Genomic DNA, 13,756 nt, shown 5'->3' with positions numbered 1-13,756 from the left:
TGCCTGTGGATATTCACCGAACGTTTTATTTTATCCGAAGTGCCATTCTTATGATAGTTTTGCTAGCTTGTACGGAAGAAAAAAATAAATCCAGTTTTAATTGTCGTTCTTGTTCTTAAGGAAACCACTGGGCAGTTCTTCAGCAGTGGGCATACTAACAACTGGGTAGTTCTGGTGAGAATTTATGGACCATACATCTTTTAAAGGCTCTGAATGGGAGCAGCATGGGTGTGTTTGGGCTCAATATGATTTGTTTATTTGTGATTTATTTGATACACAGGTGTGTACATCCAGATTCTGGTTCAACTATCGCCATGTAGCCAATACTCTGTCTGTGTACAGAAGTGTTAAGAGACTGGGCATCCCTGACAGGTAGCTGCGAGAAAACTACTCAACTCTGTTTCAGCACACAGTAATGAGATTCAGTGATGTCAGTGGAATGTTTGAATAATTTGCTTTGTCACGTTTGATCTCAAATGTTGCATACTGACGAGTCATCTCACGCACTACTTATATTTTAGAATCTACAGTGCATGTGGAAAGTATTCACAGAGCTTCACTTTTTCTACATTTCTATCATACAGTCTTATTCCAAAATGGATTATTTTTTTAAAACTCAAATTCTGCTACATTACCCCATAATGACAATGTGAAAGTGTTTTTTTTTTTTTTTAAATTTATTAAAAATAAAATCACTAAAATCATATGTACATAAGCATTCACAGCCTTTGCCATGAAGCTCAAAATTAAGCCCAGCTGCATCCTGTTTCCACTGATCATCCTTGAGATGTTTCTACAGCTTAATTGGAGTCCACCTGAGGTAAATTGAATGGACATGATTTGAAAAAGGCACACGCCTGTCTACATACAAGGTCCCACAGTTGACAGTGTATGTCAGAGCACAAACCAAGCATGAAGTCAAAGGAATTGTCTGTAGCCCTCCTAGACAGGATTTTCTCAAGGCACAAATCTGGGGAAGGGTACAGAAACACTTCTGCTGCTTTGAAGGTCACAATGAACACAGTGGCCTCAATCATCTGTAAAAGGAAAAAGTTGGGATCCACCAGGACTCTTCCCAGAGCTGGCCACCTGTCCAAACTGAGTGATCGGTGTGAAGGGCCTTAGTCAGGGAGGTGACCAAGAACCTGGTAGTTACTGTGTCAGAATTTCAACAGTGCTCTATGGAGTGATTAGAACCTTCGAGAAGGACAACCATCTCTGCAGCAATTCACTAATCAGGCCTATATGGTAGAGTGGCCAGACAGAAGCCACTCCTTAATAAAAGGCACATGGCAACCCACCTGAAGACTCCCAAACCATAAGAAACAAAATTCTCTGGTCTAATGAACGATTGAACTCTTTGACGTGAATACCAGGCATCGTGTTGTAGGAAACCAGCACCATCCCTACAGTGAAGCAAGGCGGTGGCAAAAACCATGCTGTGGCGATGTTATCAACAGCAGGAACTGTGAGACTAGTCATGATTGAGGGAAAGATGAATGCAGCAATGTACAGAGACATCCTAGATGAAAATCTGCTCCAGAGTGCTCTTGACCTCAGACTGGGTGATGGTTCATCTTTCAGCAGGAAAATGTCCTTAAGCACACAGCAAGATATCAAGGAGTGGCTTCAGGACAACTCTGTGAATGTCCTTGAGTGACCCAGGTAGAGCCCAGACCTGAATCCGATTGAACGTCTCTGGAGGGATCTGAAAATGGCTGTGCACTGATGCTCTCCATCCAGCCTGATGGAGCTTGAGAGATGCTGCAAATAGGAATGGGCAAAGCTGCCCAAAGATAGGTGCACCAAGCTTGTGGCATCATATTCAAGAAGACTTGAGGCTGTAATAGGGCAGCTTAGTCTCGTTTGAACCCCTGCATGAAATCGAGGGATTTGACCACTTCCAGGGGACAGCCTGCCATTGCTCAATACAAACACAGCATTACCTTTAACGGAAAAATGGTGTACTGTTTTGTTTTCGGCTGCAATCACCGAAGCAGTCGCGAATAGTGCCGTCTTTTTCCTTTCCCAGTGGAGAAGGGAAGATGAGGCAAATGGGAGAGATCGTGTTGGTAGGTTTTAGCTTGCACATCTTGACAGAGTAGCTGCGTTCTCTCGCCTGCACAACCTCCACATGTTTGAGTGCTGGATCATAAACAAACCACAACACATGTCCACTTTCCACCGCATCACCGCATTTACTTTGTATTTTAACTTTGTGTGCATGTAATTTGCCCAAAATCTCAGAGAAAGTGCCATGTTTCTGATGGGGACATACGAGGGCTGTCCCTGGATGTAGAACTGTTGTGTCATATTTTAATCCTTTAGCGACCTCCCTCAAATGAGACTGTGCTGCCCAATTGCTGCCAAAGGTGCATGAACGAAGTATTGAGGAAAGGGCATGAATACTTACGTACGTGTGATTTCTTAGTTTTTTAATTTTTATGAATTTGCAAACAAAACAAAACTTTTTCATATTGTCATTGTGGGGTGTTGTGAGTAGAATTTTGAGAGGGGGAAAAAAGTATTTATTCCATTTTGAAATAAGGCTAAATTAACAAAATGTGGAAAAAGTGAAGCGCTGTGAATACTTTACAGGTGCACCGTCTAAAGCATTCATGTACCTGCTGGTATACTTAAATTTGAGAAAACTTGTAGCATCATTCAATTGCATACTTTAGTGTGTGAATTGAATACCATAAGCCCCCCATCCTCCCACATCTTTCCTATGTAATTATGATGAATGCTGCTCCTTTACTCCAACATATATGATCAGGTTCACATTTGTATTGTCTTACATCTTTCCCAAGAACACTTAAAAACTCGATTACAATTGTGGACCCAAACTGCTGACACTTGGTTAATGGACAATTCAGTCCACTGACTTCAGTGTGATGGTTTTTTACTGCCATCTACTGGGCAACATTTTTTCCTTTGATTTCTAGAAGATTGAGAAAACCACAACCTGCCTGACACTGTTCTCTCCATTAACCAGACTGTCTACATGAATTATCACAGTCATGTGCAGGGCAGCAAGGTGTTTGTCACTCGTACCTCACAGCATGAAGGTTTGAGGTTCAAATCCACCTGTTCCTTTCTACGTTGCTCTGTCTGTGTGGGTTTCCTTTGGGCACTCCAGTTTCCTCATACTATTAAAAAAAACTTGCTTGTTAGGTTTGTTCTCCTAACACAGCCAGCGACCAGGGCAATTCAGTGCAATTTATTTCATTTATATGGCACTGTGTGAAGATCTGGAGTTGGTCCCTGGGTGCTCCTCAGTCAGTTACCCACTGCTAGTATTGGATTCATATTGTTTCAGAAATGTATGATTGGGATGGGTTAAACACAGAGACACATTTTCCCTAAGGGGATTAATAAAATATGAATTATTATTAGTCATAGGTTTATGGTTGAAGTTACACAGCAATGAGTAAGAAATAAATTTACCAAACACCATTTATTACAAAGAAGATGACATTGACCATTTTTCTAGCCGTCATGTTTTCTGTCAAACTGTGGTCCAAAATAGTAATTTAATGTTTTGTATCTTTTAAAGGTAGCTATGTCTTGAAGCAGTCCTGAGGAAATTCCTACAAACAAAATGTATATAAAGAAATTCAGTAGTGACCTGATCTAAAAGTGAACCAAAGATAATTACTCCCAACTGAAAAGCACAGTCAATTTGAAGAGATGCAAAGGTAGTGAGAATACACCTCTATGATATAACAGGTTGATAATGCTGGCCTGTAGCCAGGGGAGGTTTGGATGAACTGCCCAATTTTGCCGCAATTTTTGTATTGGTGCCTGTTCGGGGTCTCTACCCGATCACAGTATTATCGAAGTACTAGTAGAACACATTCATGCACCTGTAATCCCTCCCTGTGTTTACATTAGCCTTTGATGCCACAAGCTGTGTGAGGACACAGAGAGCAAAGAGCAGAGTGCAGAGTTTCCGAACATATTTGTAAACTTTTCTTTCAAACTCTGTGCCACTCTGTGAGTGTCCTTGCAGTGGTTAAACTAAAAACACAACTGGAGACGTGTGACGTGTTAGAACAAATGCTAATGCTCCCCCCCCCCCCCCCCAAAAAAAATGCCTAAAGTCTTTTTCTGGGGACGGCATGAAGCAAAAAACACTGATAAAACCTAATTACCTCTTAAGTAGGTCATACTTTCCACATAAAGACACAACTGCCCCATGTAAACCAGGGGTGAATCCAGATGGAAACAGGATTGTGTGTGTGTGTGTGTGTGTGTGTGTGTGTGTGTGTGTGTGTGTGTGTGTGTGTGTGTGTGTGTGTGTGTGTGTGTGTGTGTGTGTGTGTGTGTGTGTGTGTGTGTGTGTGTGTGTGTGTGTGTGTGTGTGTGGTGGGGCGGATGTGCCTTTCATCACCCTTCAATTAAAGGTCCGCTTTTCAAGACATTTTTTCATACTAATAGAATACTACTACTCAGAGGTGGGATGAAGTCACCGTCAAGTCATTCTCAGTTCATCAATCTGCAAGTCGCAACTCAAGTCTCAAGTCAGCTTGCAAACAATTGGTGGTCATTATGACTTGAGACTTGACTTGGGACTTGCTGATTCATAACTTGAGAGTGACTTGATGGTGACTTCATCCCACCTCTGCTACTACTACTATTTATAATAATAATAATATTTTTAACAACTAGCATGTTTAAATCGGTACTACTCTGGGCCTGAGTTTTATTACAGTTCTGCACTGTTTAATTGATGAGTTATATAAAAATAAGTTTACTTAATTTAACTTTTCTGCACAACTACATAACTAATGTCTAACCTCAGGTATTACTGGGTCTGTTTGGGGTTCTAGCTTTAAAATCAGGTCATTTAGAGTTCAGGAAGCCATAAATATGAAAATATTATGGCTGTTCAATCAATCAATCAATCAATTTTTTATATAGCGCCAAATCACAACAGTCAGTTGCCCCAAGGCGCTTTATATTGTAAGGCAAGGCCATTTGGGGGGTTAGTATGTGTTTGACAGTTGTTTGAGGTTTGATCAACACATAAACTCAGTTGTCAAAGTACTATTTCTGGCTAAAGTAAAGTCCTTCCTCAGTAGACGTGATCTTCACACAGCCATTCATGCTTTCATCAGCTCTAGACTTGATTACTGTAATGCACTTTATGCTGGGGTTAACCAGTCTTCTTTTGCACGCCTCCAACTTGTGTAAAATGCTGCTGCTTGTTTTTTTAAGAATGCTTCCAGTCATTAAAAACCCCAGAATGTATCCCTGGACATCAAAATCCCAACATTTTCTGGGGGACTTCACCAACCCCTGCCAATAAAGGTCCACTTTCACCAAAAATTAACCCCTCTGGCTACGAGCCTGGAATGCGTCATTTGCGATTTGCTTTGGCTTGACATATACTCAACAAAAATATAAACGCAACACTTTTGGTTTTGCTCCCATTTTGTATGAGATGAACTCAAAGATCTAAAACTTTTTCCACATACACAATATCACCATTTCCCTCAAATATTGTTCACAAACCAGTCTAAATTTGTGATAGTGAGCACTTCTCCTTTGCTGAGATAATCCATCCTACCTCACAGGTGTGCCATATCAAGATGCTGATTAGACACCATGATTAGTGCACAAGTGTGCCTTAGACTGTCCACAATAAAAGGCCACTCTGAAAGGTGCAGTTTTGTTTTATTGGGGGGGATACCAGTATCTGGTGTGACCATCATTTGCTTCATGCAGTGCAGCACATCTCCTTCGCATAGAGTTGATCAGGTTGTCAATTGTGGCCTGTGGAATGTTGGTCCACTCCTCTTCAATGGCTGTGCGAAGTTGCGACGACGAACTGGAGTCAGGTCGAGACCCCAATGAGGACGACGAGCATGAAGATGAGCTTCCCTGAGACGTTTTCTGACAGTTTATGCAGAAATTCTTTGGTTATGCAAACCGATTGTTTCAGCAGCTGTCCGAGTGGCTGGTCTCAGACCATCTTGGAGGTGAACATGCTGGATGTGGAGGTCCTGGGCTGGTGTGGTTACACATGGTCTGCGGTTGTGAGGCTGGTTGGATGTACTGCCAAATTCTCTGAAACGCCTTTGGAGACGGCTTATGGTAGAGAAATGAACATTCAATACACGAGCAACAGCTCTGGTTGACATTCCTGCTGTCAGCATGCCAATTGCACGCTCCCTCAAATCTTGCAACATCTGTGGCATTGTGCTGTGTGATAAAACTGCACCTTTCAGAGTGGCCTTTTATTGTGGGCAGTCTAAGGCACACCTGTGCACTAATCATGGTGTCTAATCAGCATCTTGGTATGGCACACCTGTGAGGTGGGATGGATTATCTCAGTAAAGGAGAAGTGCTCACTATCACAGATTTAGACTGGTTTGTGAACAATATTTGAGGGAAATGGTGATATTGTGTATGTGGAAAAAGTTTTAGATCTTTGAGTTCATCTCATACAAAATGGGAGCAAAACCAAAAGTGTTGCATTTATATTTTTGTTGAGTGTAGTATTAGTTATATTGACATACAGATCCAAAGCAATATAACATGACCTGCTGAATGCCGTTTAGGTCTATTCTGTGGAACTGAATGATGCTGCGTTATTTTAATCAAACACAAAAATTACATCTGAACAGATCTTGTCTGCTCTTAACTTACAAGTACAATGAGTTTTGGATAATCATATTGTTCTGGTTTTATCTCAAGATCACACATGATGACCATTAATTATATCAGCTGTTATAGCTATACAGCACTTCATTCCTTCCGTTTTGTCAGGCAGTTTAACGCCACAACTTGGTATGTCAGTCCTCAACTGCATCATTAATCTTCACTTGCTTTCTATAAATAACATTGATCATCCATTGTCACTTTCCTATTTCTTTAGCCACATAGTTCTGATGCTGGCTGATGACATGGCATGTAACCATAGAAACCCAAAGCCTGCCACAGTGTTTAGCCACAAGAACATGGAGCTGAATGTGTACGGTGATGATGTGGAGGTGGACTACCGTGGATATGAGGTTTGTTGACATTGCACAGAACACTTGCATCTTACACATGCCATTACTCTCTGCAAAAATACTTTTCTTGGCAAATAAACAAGTTTTATTTTCATCTGAACTGGAAGTATTGATATCTGACAGCTGAAGGCAAGTCATTCTACAAACAAACAAACCCCTAAACACATTTACTTTTTTGTTTTTTTTCTTACAATTTTGAAACTCTGCGCCAAATACTCAGTAGCCTGAACTCATTTATTCAGTCAGTTACTCTTTTAGAAAAACCATAAAGAATTTTCTCCCTGTTCGATGCAATTTGCAGATCTCATTTACGCTCATCTAAAAGCATTTTTAGTCATGAGAACACACTTTGCACTGTGAGGCACTTGTAATGCATAATAGTAATTACAGGCGGCAGAAATTAAATGTAATTACAACACAAATGCAGTGGCTACCACACAATGAACCAAAAATTGATCACACTTGTTGGTGTTGATGTGATGAAAGCAGTATTACCAAATTCAGGGCTCAGAGAGCTGCGAGTTAAAGATTAATACAGTGTATCAAAACAATCTGAGAGGCAAAGGAGGAAGACCAAGAACTTTAATTTTAGATGAAATTCAGGCAGCTATGATAGACCAAGGCCCAGTTTCATAAAGCAGTCTCATCTTTCAGTCTACTAAACTTAATTAGTCAACTAAGGTTAGTTGGCCAACATTATCGGTCTGATCACCGTTTCACCTCAACAGCTACACTTGTAGATTAGCCGTCTTCCGTTAGTCGACGATTTTCCAGGGAATAACGGCCTTGCGACGCCTCCAAGGCACAAGAGTTTTGTTTGCCTCTACTGGTGGTTGGCTCTCACTGCGGTATTGTATCACTTCCTGTTCCGGAGCACAGCGGTGTTTTTCTGTATCTGTTAGCTGTTTAATCTGCGCAGTTAGATTGATCTAGTTATCTAGATTACGATTTGTTTCCCAGTGTAATCTTTACGTGCCTTAACTAAAGCACTCATTCTGCTGAATCACCTCTAAATTATTTACACATTATTCACTTTGCGTGTTTTTAGGAATCCGCAAGCTTAGCGCAGATACTAGCTCTTAGCCGATTTAGCATGGCGGCTTCTCCTGTCTCTCCCGCACTTTTCTGCTCTGGGTGTGAAATGTTTAGTTATTCCTCGGCCTCCTTTAGCAGTAACGGTACTTGTAATAACTGTAGCTTATTCGTAGCTTTGGAGGCCAGGCTGGGCGAATTGGAGACTCGGCTCCGCACCGTGGAAAATTCTACAGCTAGCCAGGCCCCTGTAGTCGGTGCGGACCAAGGTAGCTTAGCCGCCGTTAGTTACCCCCTGGCAGATCCTGAGCAGCCGGGAAAGCAGGCCGACTGGGTGACTGTGAGGAGGAAGCGTAGCCCTAAACAGAAGCCCCGTGTACACCGCCAACCCGTTCACATCTCTAACCGTTTTTCCCCACTCGACGACACACCCGCCGAGGATCAAACTCTGGTTATTGGCGACTCTGTTTTGCGAAATGTGAAGTTAGCGACACCAGCAACCATAGTCAATTGTCTTCCGGGGGCCAGAGCAGGTGACATTGAAGGAAATTTGAAACTGCTGGCTAAGGCTAAGCGTAAATTTGGTAAGATTGTAATTCACGTCGGCAGTAATGACACCCGGTTACGCCAATCGGAGGTCACTAAAATTAACATTAAATCGGTGTGTAACTTTGCAAAAACAATGTCGGACTCTGTAGTTTTCTCTGGGCCCCTCCCCAATCAGACCGGGAGTGACATGTTTAGCCGCATGTTCTTGAATTGCTGGCTGTCTGAGTGGTGTCCAAAAAATGAGGTGGGCTTCATAGATAATTGGCAAAGCTTCTGGGGAAAACCTGGTCTTGTTAGGAGAGACGGCATCCATCCCACTTTGGATGGAGCAGCTCTCATTTCTAGAAATCTGGCCAATTTTCTTAAATCCTCCAAACCGTGACTATCCAGGGTTGGGACCAGGAAACAGAGTTGTAGTCTTACACACCTCTCTGCAGCTTCTCTCCCCCTGCCATCCCCTCATTACCCCATCCCCGTAGAGACGGTGCCTGCTCCCAGACTACCAATAACCAGCAAAAATCTATTTAAGCATAAAAATTCAAAAAGAAAAAATAATATAGCACCTTCAACTGCACCACAGACTAAAACAGTTAAATGTGGTCTATTAAACATTAGGTCTCTCTCTTCTAAGTCCCTGTTGGTAAATGATATAATAATTGATCAACATATTGATTTATTCTGCCTTACAGAAACCTGGTTACAGCAGGATGAATATGTTAGTTTAAATGAGTCAACACCCCCGAGTCACTCTAACTGTCAGAATGCTCGTAGCACGGGCCGGGGCGGAGGATTAGCAGCAATCTTCCATTCCAGCTTATTAATTAATCAAAAACCCAGACAGAGCTTTAATTCATTTGAAAGCTTGACTCTTAGTCTTGTCCATCCAAATTGGAAGTCCCAAAAACCAGTTTTATTTGTTATTATCAGCCTCAACACTGCATTTAATCTATTATTAGACTCTATTGGCTTTGCTCAAAAAGTAAATGAGTCCACCCACCACTTTAATCATATCTTAGATCTTGTTCTGACTTATGGTATGGAAATAGAAGACTTAACAGTATTCCCTGAAAACTCCCTTCTGTCTGATCATTTCTTAATAACATTTACATTTACTCTGATGGACTACCCAGCAGTGGGGAATAAGTTTCATTACACTAGAAGTCTTTCAGAAAGTGCTGTAACTAGGTTTAAGTGCAGAGTAGCTACCTAAACTCTGTAAGTGAGATAGAGTATCTCGTCAATAGTTTTACATCCTCATTGAAGACAACTTTGGATGCTGTAGCTCCTCTAAAAAAGAGAGCTTTAAATCAGAAGTGCCTGACTCCGTGGTATAACTCACAAACTCGTAGCTTAAAGCAGATAACCCGTAAGTTGGAGAGGAAATGGCGTCTCACTAATTTAGAAGATCTTCACTTAGCCTGGAAAAAGAGTCTGTTGCTCTATAAAAAAGCCCTCCGTAAAGCTAGGACATCTTTCTACTCATCACTAATTGAAGAAAATAAGAACAACCCCAGGTTTCTTTTCAGCACTGTAGCCAGGCTGACAAAGAGTCAGAGCTCTATTGAGCTGAGTATTCCATTAACTTTAACTAGTAATGACTTCATGACTTTCTTTGCTAACAAAATTTTAACTATTAGAGAAAAAATTACTCATAACCATCCCAAAGACGTATCGTTATCTTTGGCTTCTTTCAGTGATGCCTGTATTTGGTTAGACTCTTTCTCTCCGATTGTTCTGTCTGAGTTATTTTCATTAGTTACTTCATCCAAACCATCAACATGTTTATTAGACCCCATTCCTACCAGGCTGCTCAAGGAAGCCCTACCATTATTTAATGCTTCGATCTTAAATATGATCAATCTATCTTTGTTAGTTGGCTATGTACCACAGGCTTTTAAGGTGGCAGTAATTAAACCATTACTTAAAAAGCCATCACTTGACCCAGTTATCTTAGCTAATTATAGGCCAATCTCCAACCTTCCTTTTCTCTCAAAAATTCTTGAAAGGGTAGTTGTAAAACAGCTAACTGATCATCTGCAGAGGAATGGTCTATTTGAAGAGTTTCAGTCAGGTTTTAGAATTCATCATAGTACAGAAACAGCATTAGTGAAGGTTACAAATGATCTTCTTATGGCCTCGGACAGTGGACTCATCTCTGTGCTTGTTCTGTTAGACTTCAGTGCTGCTTTTGATACTGTTGACCATAAAATTTTATTACAGAGATTAGAGCATGCCATAGGTATTAAAGGCACTGCGCTGCGGTGGTTTGAATCATATTTGTCTAATAGATTACAATTTGTTCATGTAAATGGGGAATCTTCTTCACAGACTAAAGTTAATTATGGAGTTCCACAAGGTTCTGTGCTAGGACCAATTTTATTCACTTTATACATGCTTCCCTTAGGCAGTATTATTAGACGGTATTGCTTAAATTTTCATTGTTACGCAGATGATACCCAGCTTTATCTATCCATGAAGCCAGAGGACACACACCAATTAGCTAAACTGCAGGATTGTCTTACAGACATAAAGACATGGATGACCTCTAATTTCATGCTTTTAAACTCAGATAAAACTGAAGTTATTGTACTTGGCCCCACAAATCTTAGAAACATGGTGTCTAACCAGATCGTTACTGTGGATGGCATTACCCTGACCTCTAGTAATACTGTGAGAAATCTTGGAGTCATTTTTGATCAGGATATGTCATTCAAAGCGCATATTAAACAAATATGTAGGACTGCTTTTTTGCATTTACGCAATATCTCTAAAATCAGAAAGGTCTTGTCTCAGAGTGATGCTGAAAAACTAATTCATGCATTTATTTCCTCTAGGCTGGACTATTGTAATTCATTATTATCAGGTTGTCCTAAAAGTTCCCTAAAAAGCCTTCAGTTAATTCAAAATGCTGCAGCTAGAGTACTGACGGGGACTAGAAGGAGAGAGCATATCTCACCCATATTGGCCTCTCTTCATTGGCTTCCTGTTAATTCTAGAATAGAATTTAAAATTCTTCTTCTTACTTATAAGGTTTTGAATAATCAGGTCCCATCTTATCTTAGGGACCTCGTAGTACCATATCACCCCAATAGAGCGCTTCGCTCTCAGACTGCAGGCTTACTTGTAGTTCCTAGGGTTTGTAAGAGTAGAATGGGAGGCAGAGCCTTCAGCTTTCAGGCTCCTCTCCTGTGGAACCAGCTCCCAATTCAGATCAGGGAGACAGACACCCTCTCTACTTTTAAGATTAGGCTTAAAACTTTCCTTTTTGCTAAAGCTTATAGTTAGGGCTGGATCAGGTGACCCTGAACCATCCCTTAGTTATGCTGCTATAGACGTAGACTGCTGGGGGGTTCCCATGATGCACTGTTTCTTTCTCTTTTTGCTCTGTATGCACCACTCTGCATTTAATCATTAGTGATCGATCTCTGCTCCCCTCCACAGCATGTCTTTTTCCTGGTTCTCTCCCTCAGCCCCAACCAGTCCCAGCAGAAGACTGCCCCTCCCTGAGCCTGGTTCTGCTGGAGGTTTCTTCCTGTTAAAAGGGAGTTTTTCCTTCCCACTGTAGCCAAGTGCTTGCTCACAGGGGGTCGTTTTGACCGTTGGGGTTTTACATAATTATTGGAATTTTTGGAACACAGTGCTGCTCACCGTAACTGTGACACCCGGTGGTTAATGTGAGAATTGTCAGATACACATCACATGACAGTTGTCTGCTACAACCATAGCTAAAAGCGGTGGAAGCTCTCCTTTTGGACCGACGTAGGGGTGCTCTTGAGTGTTCAGTCAAGTGGTGTTACATGTTAGCCACCCATTTTTTGAGGTATGATACTGTATGACACAAGTTTTGTTGACTAAAATAAGATTAGCTTCCTCTGTTTAAGGCTAAACTTTAGTCGGGTAACGCGAAAATTTAGCCGACTAAGTGATTTGTGTAACGACTAATGTCAAAAAAGTAGTCCAGTAAGTGAGTTTGTTTGACTCTGAGATTAGACTGCTTTATGAAACCGGGCCCAGGGCTCAATTCCTGCTCGAGCTGCTTATCTGTTGCTATTTTTCAAAAATTTTAATCCCCTGGATAAAAATTCTGTCTTTCTGTCTGGCTGTCTGTCTGTCCCAACAAGGGTACGTGTTCTGAAATCAACTCCTCTCACATTTTTAATACAAATTTCATGTACCTTGGTACAAATCCTTGTTATAGGTTGATAATACACATGTTGTACAAGATTGACACATTTTGGAAGAGTTATGTCCCTTTATTAACAAACCTAGACACTGCAAGTTTCATTAATTGGTGCCTACATTCTGAAATCAACACCTCTCACCTTTTTAGGAGGAATTTTGGGAAACTTGGTCCAGTTACTTGAAATGTTATCAGAATGTAGTAAGCCCTTGTACCAGCGTTTGCCAGTGGGGGATATTGTGCTCTCAGAGCACTCTTGTCTAATTTCTTGGAGAAGACGCTTCATCTGCATCTTCCTAGTCCACTCGGTTGTGATTAGGTACCAGCCTGAGTACTAAAGTGATTTAGGAGAAAAGGTGGAAGGTTTCAGGCAATGTGCATTCACAATAATCAGAAACTGTAATGAAAAAGTTGTTTTGTGTGTGGACCATTTTAACCTCACTGGATTACTCACACACAGTTTATAAACATTATTTTTTGCTCTACTTTGTGCTGCTTATTTACAGAACAATAAACACTGCACCATGAATCTGTCTTCGCTGTCACATCATACTTGAGATAAATGACACAATGATGTTATACTGGTTTACTACTTAGATGAAATGTTTGCTGTAAAATTATTGTTTTAATGGATGAGAAAATGTTTATTTTAAATTTGCATTTCTCTCTCGCTCTCTCTCTTTAACCCCCCCCCCCCCCCCACACACACACACAGGTAACTGTGGAAAATTTCCTGCGTGTTTTGACTGGACGGCTGCCATCCAGTACACCACGGTCCAAACGGCTGCTCTCTGATGACCGTAGCAACATACTAATCTACCTAACAGGTACCAGTGAGAGCCACTCAGGCACCTCAACACTCACACCACGTTTGACACTGATTTATCTCAATAAATTATTTGGGATTCAGTGATACCATATTATATGGTTCTATGCAGCCATTTGATCAGTTCTGCTAAACTTTAACCAGTTTATC

The 13,756-nt window shown here is 41.1% G+C and overlaps 1 protein-coding gene across 1 annotated transcript in view; it reads left to right on the top strand.

The window, feature by feature from the left end:
• pigk (phosphatidylinositol glycan anchor biosynthesis, class K) overlaps window positions 1–13,756 on the top strand; it is a 43,886-nt gene that overhangs the window by 119 nt on the left and 30,011 nt on the right. Inside the window, exons 2-5 of the mRNA XM_034182599.1 lie at window positions 121–174; window positions 281–372; window positions 6,884–7,019; window positions 13,496–13,613. Of these exons, the coding sequence (XP_034038490.1) occupies window positions 121–174; window positions 281–372; window positions 6,884–7,019; window positions 13,496–13,613 (400 nt within the window). The remainder of the gene's footprint in view (window positions 1–120; window positions 175–280; window positions 373–6,883; window positions 7,020–13,495; window positions 13,614–13,756) is intronic.

Source organism: Thalassophryne amazonica, chromosome 12 (assembly GCF_902500255.1).
Source record: "Thalassophryne amazonica chromosome 12, fThaAma1.1, whole genome shotgun sequence".
NCBI classification, from domain to species: Eukaryota; Metazoa; Chordata; class Actinopteri; order Batrachoidiformes; family Batrachoididae; genus Thalassophryne; species Thalassophryne amazonica.
Note: the sequence above shows the minus strand (reverse complement) of the source record. Positions and strands in the feature narration are given on the sequence as shown.